Source organism: Phalangium opilio, unplaced genomic scaffold (assembly GCF_054372755.1).
Source record: "Phalangium opilio isolate 3A_F unplaced genomic scaffold, DU_Popi_V2 ptg000105l_1, whole genome shotgun sequence".
In the NCBI taxonomy this organism is placed as follows: domain Eukaryota; kingdom Metazoa; phylum Arthropoda; class Arachnida; order Opiliones; family Phalangiidae; genus Phalangium; species Phalangium opilio.
The window spans coordinates 4,410,882-4,429,030 of NW_028324207.1; the positions used below are offsets into that span (position 1 = coordinate 4,410,882).

General features: G+C 34.2%; 1 protein-coding gene across 1 annotated transcript in view; it reads left to right on the forward strand.

Moving 5' to 3' along the window:
* The window catches only part of LOC149627437 (fibroblast growth factor receptor-like 1), a 140,066-nt gene extending 126,990 nt beyond the window's left edge, over positions 1-13,076 (forward strand). Inside the window, exons 5-6 of the mRNA XM_089852147.1 lie at positions 4,622-4,918; positions 12,863-13,076. Of these exons, the coding sequence (XP_089708273.1) occupies positions 4,622-4,918; positions 12,863-12,996 (431 nt within the window). The 3' untranslated portion in view covers positions 12,997-13,076. The remainder of the gene's footprint in view (positions 1-4,621; positions 4,919-12,862) is intronic.
* Positions 13,077-18,149: the final 5,073 nt, after the last annotated feature.

The following is an 18,149-nucleotide window of genomic DNA, read 5'->3' on the forward strand; positions in this document are numbered from 1 at the left end:
AGCGTTATAATTCTGTTTCCCAAAGCCGAGGGGCTAGTCATTCGCCAAACTTTTGTGCACTTGATTTCTTGTTTCCGAATTTTTTGGTGAATTCCGTTGATTTATTTAATACGATTATTTTAGGTGTTTTCCACATTTTTTACACTGATTTCCGCTATTGCCGCCGATTACTTGTGATTTCTGTAGAGATGTGAAATTACCGTAATTTTTAAAAACGGTAATTTACCGGGTAAATTACCGATAAATTACCGGTAATTTACCGATTGAAATTTAGGGAACACAAAAATTACCGTTCAGCCGGTAATTTTTGGTAATTTATATTTCCCTGTACTTACAATCCATTACTTTAAACAACGTTTAATTGTGATCACTATCTTGACTGCTTTACACGTATTTGCGGCTTTTGCTACCAAGACGGCAGCCGTGGCCTTTCTAATCTGATTTCTAATTAAAGATTTATTAAAAGACTAATTTGTAGTGCAACTTTGTAAGTACTGGCTAGCGAGTAGCGCCTAGTGAGTCATTTTGAAAGTAAACACAGAAATAATTGATCGTTTAAGTGTAAAATGAAGTTTTAAGGCGTAATAAAAATGCTTGGTAATTTACCACGGTAATTTACCGCCGTAATTTACCGGTAAATTACCATTGTAAAATTACGGTAAGATATAAAACGGTAATTTACGCGGTATTTGGTAAATTACCGGTAATTTACGGACGGTAAATTACCGACTCACATCTCTAGATTTCTGTTAGAATTCCGGTGATGTTTTGGTGAATGTAGTGATTACTACTGGATTCTTCGTAAATTACGATGTGAGTAATATAGAGTGATTATTTCTATTTCAACTGATAACGATTTTTATTTTGGATTTTCGAATTCCTCCATTGATTATGTGTGAATGTTTCACGAAATGTGTGATTACAAAAGATTTTTAGTAAATAATGTGATTATTTCTGATTTTCTCAAGATTTCATGTGATTTCCAATGATTATAGGAGATTTCTGATTACCTTTGATTACCAACAAAAATGATTGTGATTACTGATGATATTCTAAGAATTTTAGGAATCAAGTACTTGATTTCTGCGGTTTTGAGCACCTGATTATACAAGTGGATAGCCCCTCGCGCAAAGTTTTCGTCGTTGTCAAATTATAAATATATGACACGTTTATATGCGAATTTCTTTTTAACACCACGTTTCAAAGTACTTTAAATTTTTTTAAATCGAAATGTAAAGCCAAAATAGTTTTCTTAATGTTTGGTACAAACTTGTCCTCTGACTTAAGTCATGCATAAATTCCTAATTTTAGTCAAGTTATTAAGATAACCATAAATTGCTTTTGTCAAGACTGAAGAGCTTTGAGCTTGTTGTGGTATTCTTTTTGAGAAAAGAAGTACGTTACGAGTACTACAGTTATTGAAGAGGTTTTTCTTTACATATTTTGTAACTTTAATATAAAAAATAGTCACAACATTATAACTTCGACTTTTTCCGTTATTGGTTTATCCATTAAGCTATTTGGATAGATAAAACGTCTCAGTTGTGAGAACAAGAGAGCTATAAGCGCCATTATATATACTTACCGTAATAGAGATGTAGGATCCACTTTCTCTAAACTTCTGCAAACTATCAGATTAAGCGTTAACCACGGAAAGACGAAGTTACTTGTTTCAGATCAAGGCGTTACTAACAGACAAAGAAAGTTCTGTGTTCCTTATTATAATTTATCAAGACATTTCTGTTCGAAAAACAATCGCAAATACTCTTTTTGTTCTCAGTTCTTTGCTTCTTTTTATCCTTGAAAAAATACTGAAGCAGAGGAGGCGTATCAGCAAGAATGGATGGGGAGTATGTACAAACTCTTCTGATAAACAACAATTAAAAGGCTTTTTATTTCAAAAGCTTTTGACTTCAGTAGCTCGGAATGACGGAAATTGCTCTGTAAATAATAAAATAATAGAGTGACCGGTGAAGTTTGCAGCAAACAGTTAGATGAAAGGAGAAATAATAGGATTACTTCCGAAATATAAGTGAAACACAGACTTTTATAAAGAAATGATCTAGGCTGCAAGATGGAATCAATTTCGATATACAAATAACTATTGCTATTTTTAAAAAATATTTCACGTTAAGTTTGATCAAAATTAGCCGGGAGCAAACTGTGAGCTGGATCAAATATAACCACAATAATCTGGAACATATACAACCACATTAATCTGGAACATATACAACCACATTAATCTGGAACATATACAACCACATTAATCTGGAACATATATAACCACATTAATCTGGAACAGATATAACCACATTAATCTGGAACATATATAACTACAATAATCTGGAACGTTAATCTGAATGAAGTAGAACCATATTAATCGGGATTAAGTAGAACCTCATTAATCTGGATCAAGTAGAACCTCATCAATTTCGATCAAGTAGAACCACATTAATCTGGATCAAGTAGGATCACATTAATCCGGATCGAATAGAACCGCATTGATCCGGATCGAGTATAATCACATTAATCTGCATCGAATATAACCACATTAATCTGGATCGAGTATAATAACGTTAATCTGCATCAAATATAACCACATTAATCTGAACCAAATTTTTTAGATAAATATAATGAAAAATAACCCTATAAAGATCAAGTTTTATTTGTAAATTTTAAGATCACAAACGGTTTTAAATCAGATTAAAGTAATTTAATATACCAATTTATAAAAACCTTTTCCAAATGACAAAGCTTGATAGCCAAGGCTTGTGTTCGATTGGGATGATTTGAATAATGGAGGAGTGGGAACTTTGACCTTTATTCAAGCAAACTCAAGGTTGATCTTTAAAGCCATCTATATTTTGTTTCAAATGTATTAAAAATTTAAAAACATTAATCAAGCCCAATACAGGGTGTTTGTGAAAAGTCCATCAATAATGAAAGGGCGTATTTATTGGGCCATTTTGAGTCGAAAATGTTCTATGACATTTTGCCGTCCGAGCCACGGTTTTCGAGTTATGATTTGAATATTTTAGGGATGACCCCTTCATTAAATTAGCGCTGTCTTTCAATTTCTTAATTAAATTTAAGGGGTCATCCGTAAATTACTCCAATCATAACTTGAAAACAGTGGCCCGAACGGAAAAATGTCATAGAACATTTTCGACTCAAAATGGCCCAATAAATACGCCCTTTCATTATTGATGGACCTTTCACAAACACCCTGTATAGTTTTAATATATTACGGCGTTTACTCGATATTTTCAACAAATTCAGTAGAAAAGTGAAAACTTCCCTGAATTCGGAGTCTATTTTCAGTTCGAAATTTTGCGCAATTTATCAAATCCGCAATCTTAATGGCTAAATTCAAAATAGGAAAACCTTTTAAAATATTCAGTAAAAATTGAAATTCTAAATTAAATGAGATTAAACAGAACTCCAAAATTCAGGGAAAACTTCAATAAAGCCTACCCGTTTCTCGTACACACGTGTTAAAGGAAAAGTTCAGGTAACATAACATTATACCTTAAAAGAACGGCCTTTATCTAAACATCAATTGAAAAATTTTAAAAATTTAATGACCTCTTATTACGAAATAATTGGCATTTAATTAGTTTTAAAAACGTGGACTACTACGCCACCATTAGTTAATTGGCGTCTGCTAAATCGAACCACTTCCCTGCGGGAGTAACGGGATTGGTTGAATTCTCACAGGCTGAGTGAGGTAAGGGTAAGAGGATCGATTTAGCAGACGACACTAAACCAATGGCGGCGAAGTAGTCCACGTTTTTAAGACTAAAAATATGCAATACGAGATTATTTGTATTTATACATATAGATTTGTCCATTTATATTATAAAGTATAATGTTATGTTACCTGAATTTTTCCTTTAAACAATAAAAATACCTATTTAACTAGGAAATTCGCGATAATAAATAAGCTACAGTATTATACTCATACTCTTAGACAAAGCCTAGGTTATTATTATATTTAGGATAAATTCAGAATTGTACGTGACTCTAGAAATTATTTGTATTTTTCTTCAGTTAGAGGAGTAGTAACAGGATACGAGTTCGTATGATTTAAACTAAGATTTGAAAAGCCCATCCTTTCGTCCTTCGGTTGTTTCTATGCTTTGGCGAGCTTAAAAGTCCTTTCTTATAAACAAAACTGGGAGAGCTTAGTTAAATTAAAGCATGAAAGGCGACTTTCCCGTTATAAACTCGGAGCGACGTGTTTGTCAGCTCGAAAGAGCGCCGCCTTATAAAGATTATTTGCAAACAAGGAAGAACTATATATAGTTCAAGGCGATATAAGAACTCTACGTACCCGGGTCAAACCCAGGCCTTTCTATTTCATAAATTTTCTACATAAAATCGTCCTCACGGGGTTAAATTTTCATACGTTAGAATGAAAATATTTTATATATGCAAAAATATTCTAGTGGTAAAAAATTGAAGAAGAGATCAATGGGACGAGTTTTTACCCTCGATCTTTTCGTTCGCCAATGTTCGACGCCAGTTTTTTCGCGATAAAATTTCTATAAACGAAGCCATGGAAGTAATTTTTTATTCAAATTTCTCTCGTTTTTTTTTCGTTTTCAATCTCTATATATAGTGGCTAAAGCGACGATCGACGAGGGCCCCGAATGGTACGTCAAAACGGGAAGCTCTATCAACTTGACTTGCGTCATTGCTCAAAGTCCAGAGCCGCCGGTTTTCGTCTTTTGGTATCACGACGACCGAATGATCAACTTTGACCCCAAAGGCGGCGAATTCACCATACAAAAAGCCGGACCTGACATGTCTGTTAGTCGCTTGTACATTAAAAACGTACAACCGAAAGACAGCGGAAATTACACTTGCGGGCCTTCCAACGCTGAGCCTGCCAGCATCACAGTCACTGTGCTAAATGGTAAGGGTCCGATTAGTTTTTTTTAATTTTTCTGAAATCCTTTTTATGATCATGTTTTCTGTACTTACCGTCTCTAATTAATAACATTATTATTGCAAAGGTTCGTTTATTCTAACGTGATTTATGACTTGGCTGATAATTCGCGATACAACTTATATAAAAACTTTAAAATTGACCCTAAAGGTTTTAATTAAAGCTTCAGCCATTTTGAATTTTAATAAAGGACGTGTATTGTAAAGGGATCCACCTGTAAACAAGCCACAGGCTTAGTGTGGAAATCACTTAATAGACAAAGCTGCCATTTAACAATCAGGAAGACCTAAATCTCTTAATTACGAACAAACATTTATGAATCCCCCTGTTTGACAAATAATCGTCCGTTCATTTTACACTAGAAAACCATGTAGTCTACTTGCGTGACAGTTAAAACATTTTCTTTAAAGTGCAAAAAAACATTTTCTTTAAAGTGCAAAATAACGCAGGCAAACTCTTATAACATCGAGAAAGTAGGCGGAAGTGCTGGAAATTGCCTTCAATTAGCTTAAATTAAGCTATAACCAGTTTCTTTCACTAAAGTATGATTTGTTACGAATCATATTCACCACACCCTTTTTCTCAGCTTGTAGTTTTTAATATCACTTACTCAATCCTTCTCCCTCCGTCACGCAATTTGTGAACACCCTAATAGAGTTGCAAGGATGATTTTAGGAAGCAAGGTAAATGAGGTAACTGAAAATGTTTCTATTTTCATCCTACTACATCATCTCTTGGTTTCATTGCGCAATAATGATCCCTCTTCACCAATAAATTCACAAATATAATTTAAAAATAATACAAAAAGGAGAATTTTAAGGTAAAAAATGGAAACTCTCGGCAACTTCGCATTATTTCATCGAGTAAATAAACGGATTAAATCCGACGTATAAAAAATGGATAGAAAAAATTTTTAACGCTATGTTAAGAAGAAGAAGCAATGACGGTAGCGAGGTTTTTCGAAAAATATCTTTTTCACCAATCTTTTGGGCGAAAGTTGGAAAGTTCTTTTTTTATTTTCCGCGCTCGATTGAAAGAGAAAAATGGAAAGAAAAAGTCGAAGCCCATGATCATGTAAGGAATAATAATTCCTCGTTTTCGGGGATTTTTATCGCGCCTTTATCCAAGAACTAGCATCGATTTTTACTAGCGCTCCCGTAGCGTATAGTTTCGACCTCGTCTTTTTCTCGCTAGCTAAACGTCTCTCGGGCGGAATCCACCACTCCGATTATGATATGCAAATAATAAAAAAAGCTAGAGAACATCCTAGACAAGAGATATATAAACACGCGGGGATGCTAGGCGTTTCGGGACGTGAAAATATATGCAGACCGCATTTTGCCTTCGCCTATCCGTCCCATCCACCATCGCCCAGAATGAACCCAAGAAGAAAAGACGACTTAGAGGCGGAGCGCGTGTGTGAGTCTGTTCCATTTAGAGACGCGAGAGAGGATTCCTTCTTTTAAAAGAACAAGAAGCCAAGAAAGAGAGCTGGGAATGAAGGAAGCTGAAGCTGAAGATGAAGCGGGGTGGAGTGACGAAGCGGAAAGAGGTTGTATTTCGATTAGCGAAGTATAGTTTCTCGGGACGTTTCTTCCACCCAAAGTCTTCTTTCTTCGAGACTACGTACCCTGGTTATGGTACAAACGGGAATGAGTAGGGCTTCTGTATTTGCCAACGACTTATCGACTGTCGAAACTCTGTCTTCGGTCGATCGCTCCATGAACCGATTGCATTTCTCTTCAAAAAGATAGAGTTCGGAGAGCGAAAAACCGAAAATACTATTCTGGGACTTCAATATCCATATCTTAGATATTTTTAGAAAATGAAAAATTTGCGCCAATTTCAATTGTTCACACTGAAAACTTAAATTTCCTTATTGCACGTTCGTAGTACTAGTAAAAATAATCCACTCTAAGTAGTGGTCTTCCAACTTACGCATTTCATTCTATAGTGTTTCAATGCAGCGCTATACCTTCAAAGGTCAGATACGTGCCATTTTCAAATGTGGTTTTTGATGTTAACGTGTCGTTTGATTCAGAAGAGTAAAACTTATTTTTGAGCAGTTCGCTATAAGTAAATTGGTTTCTCGTCTTGAAGAAAAACCACAAAATACTGGATTATATACTAGCTTATATTTTAAAATCTGAATTTGAAACGAACTTCCTCGAGATCAGAAGAAAAATCATATAGAAACTACTTTAACCGTTCATAAACTACGTTGCACAATTTTTGAAAAATTTACGTTTTTATGGTTCAGTCAAACGAAAAACATTTTCGACCGTTCAACGCTCTAGAAGACAAAATATTCAAGCAAAAAAATCAAAATAGGTCTATATATAAAAACACTTTAAACGGAAGATTTCTGCAAACATTTCTTAGGCAATTAAATAATGTTTTATATTAAAACCTAGGCGCAGACATTACTCCTGAAAAATTCCATCAGTGTTAATGCACTACGGTATTTTGTGGGCAGTGTTCTGCGTTTGTACGTGCATTACAGGTCTACTAAATAACTAAATAAATAAATAACCAACTTGGTACCAACGCATATCTCCGTTGGTTATTACATAACCACACGGAGTAAAAACGATAAAGTGACTGACGATTTAAATTTTTATAAGAGAATCTCAACGCCTAATACTTTGTCAAATTTTATGGAAAGAGAAGAATAAATTTCGTGGTCGAATGTTAGAGCGTGCTAGACAACCATTTTTACTTGTCACGCAGTACCAATATCTTCTTTGACAATCCTTCGTGATATGGAAAAGACACTGAAAATTGACTAAGAAAGTATACTCTCTGTTAGGTATTAAACGAATCGATATTTTTCTTTCTCATACTTTATCGAATAATTTTTATATCACGATAATGGACAAGCATTACGAAAGTTGCCAACCTTGACTTTTGCAGCCCGTTGAAAAAGGGGACGGCAAAGAAAAATGGAAAGACTTTTATAGAGTATTATATGAGGCGTGCAAACTTTTAAAGTGAGTTTTATAATGCCGTTCCTAAAATATTAGCTTTTCATCCCTAGCGACCCAAAAATAACTACATTTACTTTTAAATTTTACGTAAAGAGGCTCATTTAAATATTTATGGAATATTTTTACTTTGAAAATAATTAAATTAAAAAGCGCGGCATTTGAACAAGTTTCACTTGAATTGCTTCTTCCTATTTCTACCTTTTAATTTATACAAGTGTCTCTAATTAATGTACCCCACGTATTTCATGACTAAAACTTTTCAGTGTCTGCAATCATTTAAATATACTTTTAAAGTCATAAGGGGCTGTTCACAAACTATGTTACAAGAGGTGTGGTTTGTTTAGGTGTTTCAAAATGTTGCAAGGGGCTGGGTTTGGTTTAGTGTTGAAAAATGTTACGAGGGCTGGGCTTTGACTAAGTGTTATTGTGTGTTACGAGGGTTGGAGTCTGACTAGGGTTCTAAATCGGTAAATTACCATGGTAATTTACACGGTAATTTACCAGGGTAACTGTAATTTACGATTTTCTCGGGTAAATTACGAAAACGGTAATTACCCTGGTAATTACCGTGGTAATTTACGCTGGTAAATTACCACGATGGTAATTTACCACCGAAATTTAATTTCTAACACTTGGAAAATGGTCTAAAAGCTCCATATTTTGCTCTACCCGTGCATGCACACTTATTTCTTCCCATGATATATGAGTAAGTCATAAAAGGTTGAACGGCAAGCGTGGGAAAAATTTGATTAAGGAAATGAAATTTGATTTTCTCGTCTATTCTTGTTGTCGAGTTCGTTTGCTTTAGCTGGAAAGCTGTAGTTGTTAGAATTTTCTAGAGATGGGCCCATACCGATACCAATATCGGCACCGAAATTTGACTAAACCGATATATCGGCACCGAAATTTGACTAAACTGTTACCGGCCCTTCTCTAGAATTTTGTTTTAAAAACGTGAAATAGCAAAAATTCGCAAAATTGGTAAGAAGAAGAAAGTGGATGTTGCTGTTCAAAAGTATTTTGAGCTGCAAACATCAAAACTCGGTGTTTAAATATTGTAAAACACTATGCTATAAAAAGAATAGCTGTGTTCAAGTGATATTTTCATTATTTAGCTTAAAAACGATCAATATAATTTAATTTTTTAATTTTCGTAAATTACCATGAACGGTAATTTACGCGGTAAATTACGGCGTAATTTACCATTTTCCAAAATTACGGTAATTTTCGAACCCTAAGTCTGACCAAGTGTTGCAAAATGTTTCGAAGTGTGGGGTTTGACTAAATGTTGCAAAGGTTTACGAGGGGTGGGGTTTGATTAAGTGTTGCAAAAGGTTACGAGTGGTGGCGTTTGACTAAGTGTTATTGAATGCTACGAGGGGTGGGGTTTGACTAAGTGTTATTGAGTGCTACGAGGGGTGGGGTTTGACTAAGTGTTATTGAATGTTACAATGGGTTGGGTTTGAATAAGTGTTATTGAATGCTACGAGGGGTGGGGTTTGACTAAGTGTTATTGAATGTTACAATGGGTTGGGTTTGACTAAGTGTTATTGAATGTTACGAGGGTTGGGGTTTGACTAAGTGTTGCTAAAAGTTACGAGCGGTGGGGTTTGACTAAGCATTTCAAAAGGTTAAAGGGGTTGATTTTGACTAAGTGTTGCAAAATGTTACGAGGGTGCTCATTGACTAAGCGTTGCAAAATGTTATGAGGGTTGGGGTTTGACTAAGTGTTGCGAAATGTTACGAGGGGTTGATTTTGACTAAGTGTTGCAAAAGGTTACGAGGGTTGATTTTGACTAAGTGTTGCTAAAAGTTACGAGCGGTGGGGTTAGACTAAGCGTTTCAAAAGGTTAAAGGGGTTGATTTTGACTAAGTATTGCAAAATGTTACGAGGGTGCTCTTTGACTAAGGGTTATTGAATGTTACGAGGGGTTGGGTTTGACTAAGCGTTATTGAATGTTACGAGGGGTTGGGTTTGACTAAGCATTATTGAATGTTACAATGGGTTGGGTTTGACTAAGTGTTATTGAATGTTACGAGGGGTGGGTTTTGACTAAGTGTTTCAAAAGGTTAGAGGGGTTGATTCGACGAAAAGAGATTCTACGTCTGGTTTCGCATCTATTCCAACACTTAACGAGAAAAATAGACATCATTATGGTTATTATTCAAGCTAAATGTTATCAAAATGTATAATAAAAATAACCTTATTTGTAATGCAGTGGGGGTTCAGAAGATTTGACTTCGTAATTAAGAGTGGGGGTCTTACTGAATATTATTAATCGTTGCAATGCTGAAGGAATTCTCAATAATGGTATCTTTTCCCGAAGTGTAATTTGTGATGGGCTTTAAGATTAATTTTGTGTAAAATGAAATCGTTCCTTCTAGAATACAAACTATTTAAACTCTACATTTGTGTGCCTTTCGAAGTAGGGCTCGAATGACGCTAGCGAACGTCGCAGTTAGAGTTTACTACGCGCGTTTTGAACCAATTTTGTTGCAACAGCCCTACATATTAGGTAAGAACCTCCGTTATGTGTATCGAGAGAGAGGAAGTTAATTAGAAGTATTTGCATACAACCTTTAAAAAGTAAATGTAGCAAAATCTATATAGGACACAGTAACCTGAAACGCCAAGAGATTTCAATCTTCCATTGTTAGCGGGGCGCTTATCAAACGATGAGATAATATTACTCAATATGTCAAGGCTCGCTTCATTAAGCAAGGCGGGTCCGAGGATGACAGCTTATTATCAATAGACCGAAAGCGTTGACGATACATATCAAGATGCGGCTCCCTTATCATATATATATATATTGATATATACATAAACATACAGATGATCGGATATTGTGAGCGAATTGCTCCTCTACCGCGTTTGTCCAATTTATCATTAACTAAACTCTTTATCGCCTTGAGAATACGTATAATAATTTTTTGGCGTTAATGTTTGCATCTTAATAAAAGATAGTGTTGCTTCGGCCTTCGTAAATTTCCCTACTGGTTTCCAATGAACAAGTAAATGTCAAAGGGAATAAAGAGAGATAAAGTTATTATATCTTCTTTTCAAAATCAGTTTGAATAATTATTACGAAAATGAAATAAATAATTAAAATAATATAGAAATTGGAAATATTTTTAGAAATGCAAATGCATTAATCAGTTCGCAATATTTGGTTTCTATTTGGCAAAAATATATAACTTTATTCTGAAATTCAGTTCATCCCTTGAAATTCAGTTCATCCCTTGATTTTTGGTTTCTTTAATGCATTATACAATTAAAATATCACCGTTGTTGAACGTTTTAATCCTTTGACACAGTATGTTAATTTTCACTTCTTTAAAATCAATGAAGAAGCTCATTTAAATTTAAACTTGGAATTGCAATCCAAAATTAGATTTTCAATTCATTACTCAATTAACGTACGTTCAAAGTTCCAAGCCACATAAATATAGCAACTATCAGGCATTGTCACCACATTGTCAATTTTTCAATTACTCTTCATCCAATTATACGTTATAACTAATTTTGAAATAAATAGCGTGTTATATAATGTTTCATAAGTCTTCAATTTCTTCTTTATGCATTATTGCAATTTCCTTGCAAAATAAGCATTGATCTTCCACAATGTATAGCCCTATTAAAAATGTTTCACAATGTAGGTAATCGAACTTTTCACGTTACTATATGTAACCTAACAACAGTAAGTATGACAATGAACGAGTACAACGTGACATACGCCGACCAGCTTGTTATTTAACAAAACCTTCGTCGAAGCGGACTCTGGTAGTGTGACAGTTACCCTGGACTTTCCTATCCCTTTAGAAGGAGAGAATTACAATCCAAAATTAGATTTTCAATTCATTGTAAAAGAAAGAACGAGAAACTTTGCAGTCAGGCGTCAAATGGGCATTTACACGCTTTTTTAACACATCTCTCTGTTTGGGTCGAAACTTGTAACCCACATCTACCAAAGCGATTTCTCCCAATGTGGTATACTTGTTCAAACGTGATGACAATACCAAAATCAAAAACAACAAAAAAACCCCAGTAAAATCTTTGCAATATTTGAAAATTTCCATTGAATCCTTCGTTCTCTGTCATTCCTAAGCTTCTCTGCATCGAGTACATATTTATGTAACAGGGGAAGCATAGCATACACATAAAACGCATCTTGCAAAAATAATAAAATAAGAACACACTTTCCCTAAAAATGCATGGATATAGAAAGCGTGTCGTTATTATTATTGTTATCAAAATAAAGAAAAGGTGTTTATGGAGAAATAATACACAGGAAACATGATCATAGGCATGATTATCTTCATATGAGTTTTTGATTTATTGTAAATAGTAATATTTTCCTTAGCCATGGAGAATAGATAATTTAAACGAATAGATGACACATGGTGATTAAAAACATACGAAGAGCTTTCACCCGGATTATGTATAATGATTATTTATAATCAAAACATTGAAAAATATCGGTCGAAACATTCTAAAAAACACGACACACACAGTTGATATTTTTTATTGTTTTGGTCATTGGACTGATTAAGACCCACGGGTCCAAAGCTCTCCGGATTACTTATTACTAATAAACTTAATAAAGCAATTCGTATATTTTTAAGGTGGAATTCATAAACGTCGAACGCAACGCTACTTAGTACAGGCGAAGGCAAGGCGTCTTGCGCAAACGTCCTGCCTTTCGCGCACGATGCCCTGCCTTCGTCTGTCCTAAATTGCGTTGCGTCCGACGCTTATGAATTCCACCATAAATCACCATGTGTCATTTTGACGTTTAAGTTCTTTTAAATTTCTGATATATTAAGTAAAATGTTTTATTAAATATATAAGCATATTTTTTAGTGTTGGTTTTCATGTCCATAATATTTTATTTGGTCTTTCTCATTATATGTCTGACATCAGGAGAGAAGCCCGCGGCAATGCAGCACGACGGGAGCTCCACTTCTTCCTGTCCTTGCTTCACAACGTTTCATCTAAACCCGATTGTGGTCAGCTTGACCCTTTTGAGCGGGCTCAGAATCTTTATTCTAAGGTGACCTATTATTGACAAAATCATGTGATAGTGGCGGACATAAAATATTATAAAATAACCAAATCGCGTGCGACATTAAACAAACAATTTTTTCGATTAAACCAAAAACTACAAAGGCAGAATTTCGCGCCAGAACGGATGGCATAAAAATCATAATAATCTTTCCGTTGTATTTGTATGAAAATTTGAAAATGAAAAAAATGTCGTGAAAACGCGGTTTAAAAGATATATGGAAAAAATATTTACAGCGGAATTGTTTTTCCAATATAGTGTCGATACATTAAAAAGATAACGCAACAAGAGATAAAAATGCTGAGAAAAAAAAGACTTTCAAAATTTGACAAAAAAAACTAACGTTTATCGATATTTGATTATCGAAAAAACTTAACCTGAAAGAAAATTTTAAAAATAAACCTGGTTGTCTCTTTTTCAAAAAAAACCTAAGAAATAAACTGTCAGTGTCAGACAATGTTTTTTCGTTTATATGAAAACTTCCATAAAGTGAGTATTTGAAAATGCGTATTCAGGAAAATATAAGAAGAACGGGGGAGTTTAAAAATAATCGAGCTTTTAATTTGTACTTGATTTCAACTTAAATAAATGTAGTTTACCCGATGGGAAAAAACTAACGGAAAATGAAAATAATGACTGCAGTGTAAACGGCGATGACCTTCCATGGGTAAATTATTAAAGAAGAAATTCATGTGATGTCATGATATAATTCTCTATATAAGACTGTGCAGCCGTTTCTAAATATATAAAAAATATATATATAAATATATAGAAGGTAACATTCTTCTAAATCGTTAAAGTTCGTTTGATTTTACATTAAGTTTTATCTTTCAAAATGATTTTTCGTTTCGTGTTTTCCGAGGAACGAGGTTTAAACTGTTATTATCGCGAATAACTGGACATAATTTGAAAAAAATGGACGTTTAATAAACGCGTGACTACGAATATTGTCGTTTGCAGAGCAATCAGTGAATGGTTAAACCGTACGCGTAAACTTGCAGTTCCAACGATAAACGCATGAAGAGTCGTCGATTTTTTATATTTGTAAAATTTATTATTTTAGTTCTTTCTCCTTAGGAATAAACATTTTATTTTTAAGTTTTTTAAATTGTAATAATCAAACTGGTTGTAAGTATATTTATATTTGTTGCCATTTACATTATGTTACTCGAGAGGCTATTAATAAAAATAACAACGTTTAGACAAAATCACGGAAGTCTTTTACTTTACTTCACTTCTGATGCATACAAGAAAGGCTCTAGTAGATTCTATAAACTAAGAGGAATCGGCTTAATTTAACGAAAGTCCCCATTATTGGGTCAGTGAGACTGACCGTAGCAACTAGTCTAGTGTTTCCCATAGGCTGTCTTGATCAACTTTAATATTTTTAGTGACAAAAATCTCAATATACAAAAATCTCAATATGCAAAAATCTACTGAAAAACGTTTATGGCACAAGGTAGTTTTAAGTTATAATGCAATAATGACTTAATATTTAATAAATAGTATTAAGGATTTTACGAGTTTACTTTAGTGACCACGTCGGTAGGATTTTACTTTACCTAACTAACCCAACAAACACTTGATTCTGATTAATTAGACCACGGGGAGCTCGAAAAAATAGTGAAAAAATTCTACACTCGCCGCAAGCTGGCCAAAACAAATTTTCAAAATTTTCAAATTTAGTGTACTTACCACCATTAAGACCACTGCGCGACTGAACGCGTTCTGCACTCAATCTTGAAAAATTACTAGGACTCGCGACGGAAATAAAGCTATGAAATTTTAAACACCCGCTGAAACGTTTACAATTCTCATACCAGGATAGAAAAATGTTTGAAGAAGCTCCAATTTCAAAAGTAAACAACAGTATTTTGGGAAAGGCGTAATAATATTTGGGAAACTTAATAAATGCAAAAATGTTTTTGGAAAAGGTATAATATTGTTTGGTAAGTAAATGAAGCATTTTTCTGAAATATTTTCTCAAAAAAATTACACCTTTTCCAAAATTTCGTTGTTTATTTTCATTTACTTCCCAAATAATATTACTCCCTTTCCAAAATTTTGTTGTTTATCTTCAGGTTCGTTCCAAAATAATATTACACCTTTTCCAAAATATTGTTCTTTAGCTTCATTTACTTCCCAAATAATATTATACCTTTTCCAAAATATTGATGTTTACATTTATTTAGTTTCCGAAATATTATTACGACTTTTCCAAAATAATTTTGTTTATCTTCATTTAATTACGAAATAATTTACACATTATAGCAAAATATCGTAATTTATTTTTAAAATTGGATCTTCAAATATTTTTCTATCCTGGTAAGAGAATTGTAAATGTTTCAGCGGTTGTTTAAAATTCCATAGATATATTTCCGTCGCGAATCCTTGTTTTGTGTTTACCCCCCTAGTAATTTTTCAAGATTGAGTCCATAACGCGTTCAGGCGCGTAGAAGTCTTAATGGTGGTAAGTGCATGCAGTTTTTAAATTTTCCAAAATATTTTTAACCAACTTGCGGCGGGATTAGAATTTTTTCACTATCCTTTTCGAACCCCCCGTGGTCTAGTTAACTAGAATCCAGTGTTGGTTGGGTTAGTTAGATAAAGTAAAATCCCACCACCACGATACAAAGGTCATTGCCAAATAGAGAAATTCTCCAAAATACAGATCTCTGAAATATAGAAAATAAAACCTATCGATGCGGAAAGGCGTGTCATACATTTATAATCGGGTAAAATATGTGTCGCAACTTTGGGAAACACTGAACTAGTTTATGGAAACCTACCAGTTTGAATTTTCACATAGCCCAAGTGACATTAAGGTAAAAAAGGTTTGCCGCTGACGTCAATGAGTAACGTAAAGAGACGCCTTTACCTAGAATATAGAAACTGCACTGGTCCATGACCTGTGCACTTCATGCGCTAAGGTAAAAGGAATTTAATAAACTTCAAACAGAATTTGGATCCCGGAGAAAGCAGTTTTTCTAAATTCAAAGGTTAAGCACAAAATAAGTTCTTTCCACTACAAAGACTAATAATTTGACATACGGGTCTAAAACAGGTCATTGGACACTTCCACCACAATAATTTCTCACTACGTTTTCCGCGCTAGAGCTCCTGAAATGTTGGAACTATCCTTAGATGACCTATTCAAAAACTGTTTTATCATCAAATCAGCCAGGAAGTTGAAAGAAGACATCTAGCAGACGATGATCAGTGGAAAAGGTACTATCGTAAAAGTATTTTTCATTTTAGTCAATTTTCAGTACGAATAGTTGTGGTGCTCAGTACGACTCGGACGAGTCATTAGGAATGTTTTAGCAGACGACGCATAGTACGATTTTTCCTATTTTGGAATTTGGAGTATTTCGAGAAAAGTTAAGCAGAGGTATTTATGGGTAAAAAAAGGTTTTCCCATTTGGTAAAAACAAAGCTCACGGCTTATATGTATATAACATTTGAAAAACATTAACATGTACAAAAATGGGCCAAGCCTCGCTTCGTGCCCGCTCCGCCGTAAAACGTTCTGAGATCCCATGTAGAGCCAAGTCTGCCTTTTGTTCTCATTCAATCGCCAATTGAACAATTATGTTATAAATTAAGTCCTTTTCCTAATTAATAACCAATATTCTTTGACTCTATCATTATTAAACATCTTTGTTCGTATCAAAAATATCGTGACTTGGCAATCGCAGGTAAGTAATATTAAAAGGAAGTCACTAAATCGTTGCCGATTTTAAAATAATCGAAGGGGTGTTCACTAAATCGTTTATGGTATAGGGGATATGTACAAGTTTATAAGATGAGTCATGCTCAACCCTATGTACAAATTATATGGTGAGTTATGCATAACCCTATTTACATGTTTATTAGGTGAGTTATACATAACCTTATGTACACATTTATGAGGTAATTACCTGCGCTTGCCAAGTCACGATATTTTTGATACGAACAAAGATGTATAATAATGATAGTGTCAAAGAATATTGGTTATTAATTAGGAAAAGGACTTAATTTATAACATAATTGTTCAATTGGCGATTGAATGAGAACAAAAGGCAGACTTGGCTCTACATGGGATCTCAGAACGTTTTACGGCGGAGCGGGCACGAAGCGAGGCTTGGCCCATTTTTGTACATGTTAATGTTTTTCATAGGATCTCACTTCTTTTTGTAGACCCTCTCGTTATACTTCGGTAGTTATATTAAAAGAAGACCCTCTCGTGGTACTTCGTTTACCAATATAATCGCTAACGTTTCTCCATATTTACGCTGAATTACCCCTTTCGACCCGCAGAGAATATGCAATAAAGATTGTACGCGATATCCTAATATAAGAATGTAGCATCAGTTACGACACATTTCTTTTAAATTACTACACCTATTAGCTTTAATATATATTTAACTTTCGGTTAACTTTGGCCCATTACGTCCTTTCATCAAGAACACACACTATTACTGTTAAAAAGACGGCAGCGCCATCTAGTTTTAAAATAAAGAACTAAAGAACAATTTTATAAAAATTTCGGGATGTTTTAATTTTTCTGTGCTTTATAAAATAAATGAAAACTAAATCCTGAATTTTAAGTTTCTATCTACCCTACAAGTACCTTAGAATTTTGATGATCGGTGAGTGAGTGAGTGAGTGAGTGACAAAATAAGGTAAATTTCACCTGCGATATTTCGAAAAGTATATTGGGTAGGATCTTGAAATTTGGAAACTATAGCTAGAATTGACAGTCCTCGCGGCAAGCAAAATTTCAGACTTTTACCTATACCCATAGCGAAGTTACAGTGGGCTTAAAAGAGCCACGAGTTGCTTCGAGAAAAGGATGTCAGTGCTCGACTTGGCTGGGAGCACTGCCGTGCTCCCAGATACACGGAACATGTACGGAGCTACCCGTTGCGGTCAAAGCAATTTCTTAAATGATTAACAAATTATCTGATAATTAATACGTCAATAGGGTTTCGTATATATATAATATTTTTCTTTTTGCCATGAAAAATAGGAAAATCAGACCTGTTGAAGTCCATTTTTATTTTCAAACCCAGTTTCTCCTAATGTGGGGTGCAATCGTTTCTTTTATTATCTGTCCAGTGAAGATTTAAAAAGCAAACTTTTGGTCGAGCTGATCTTCGCTAA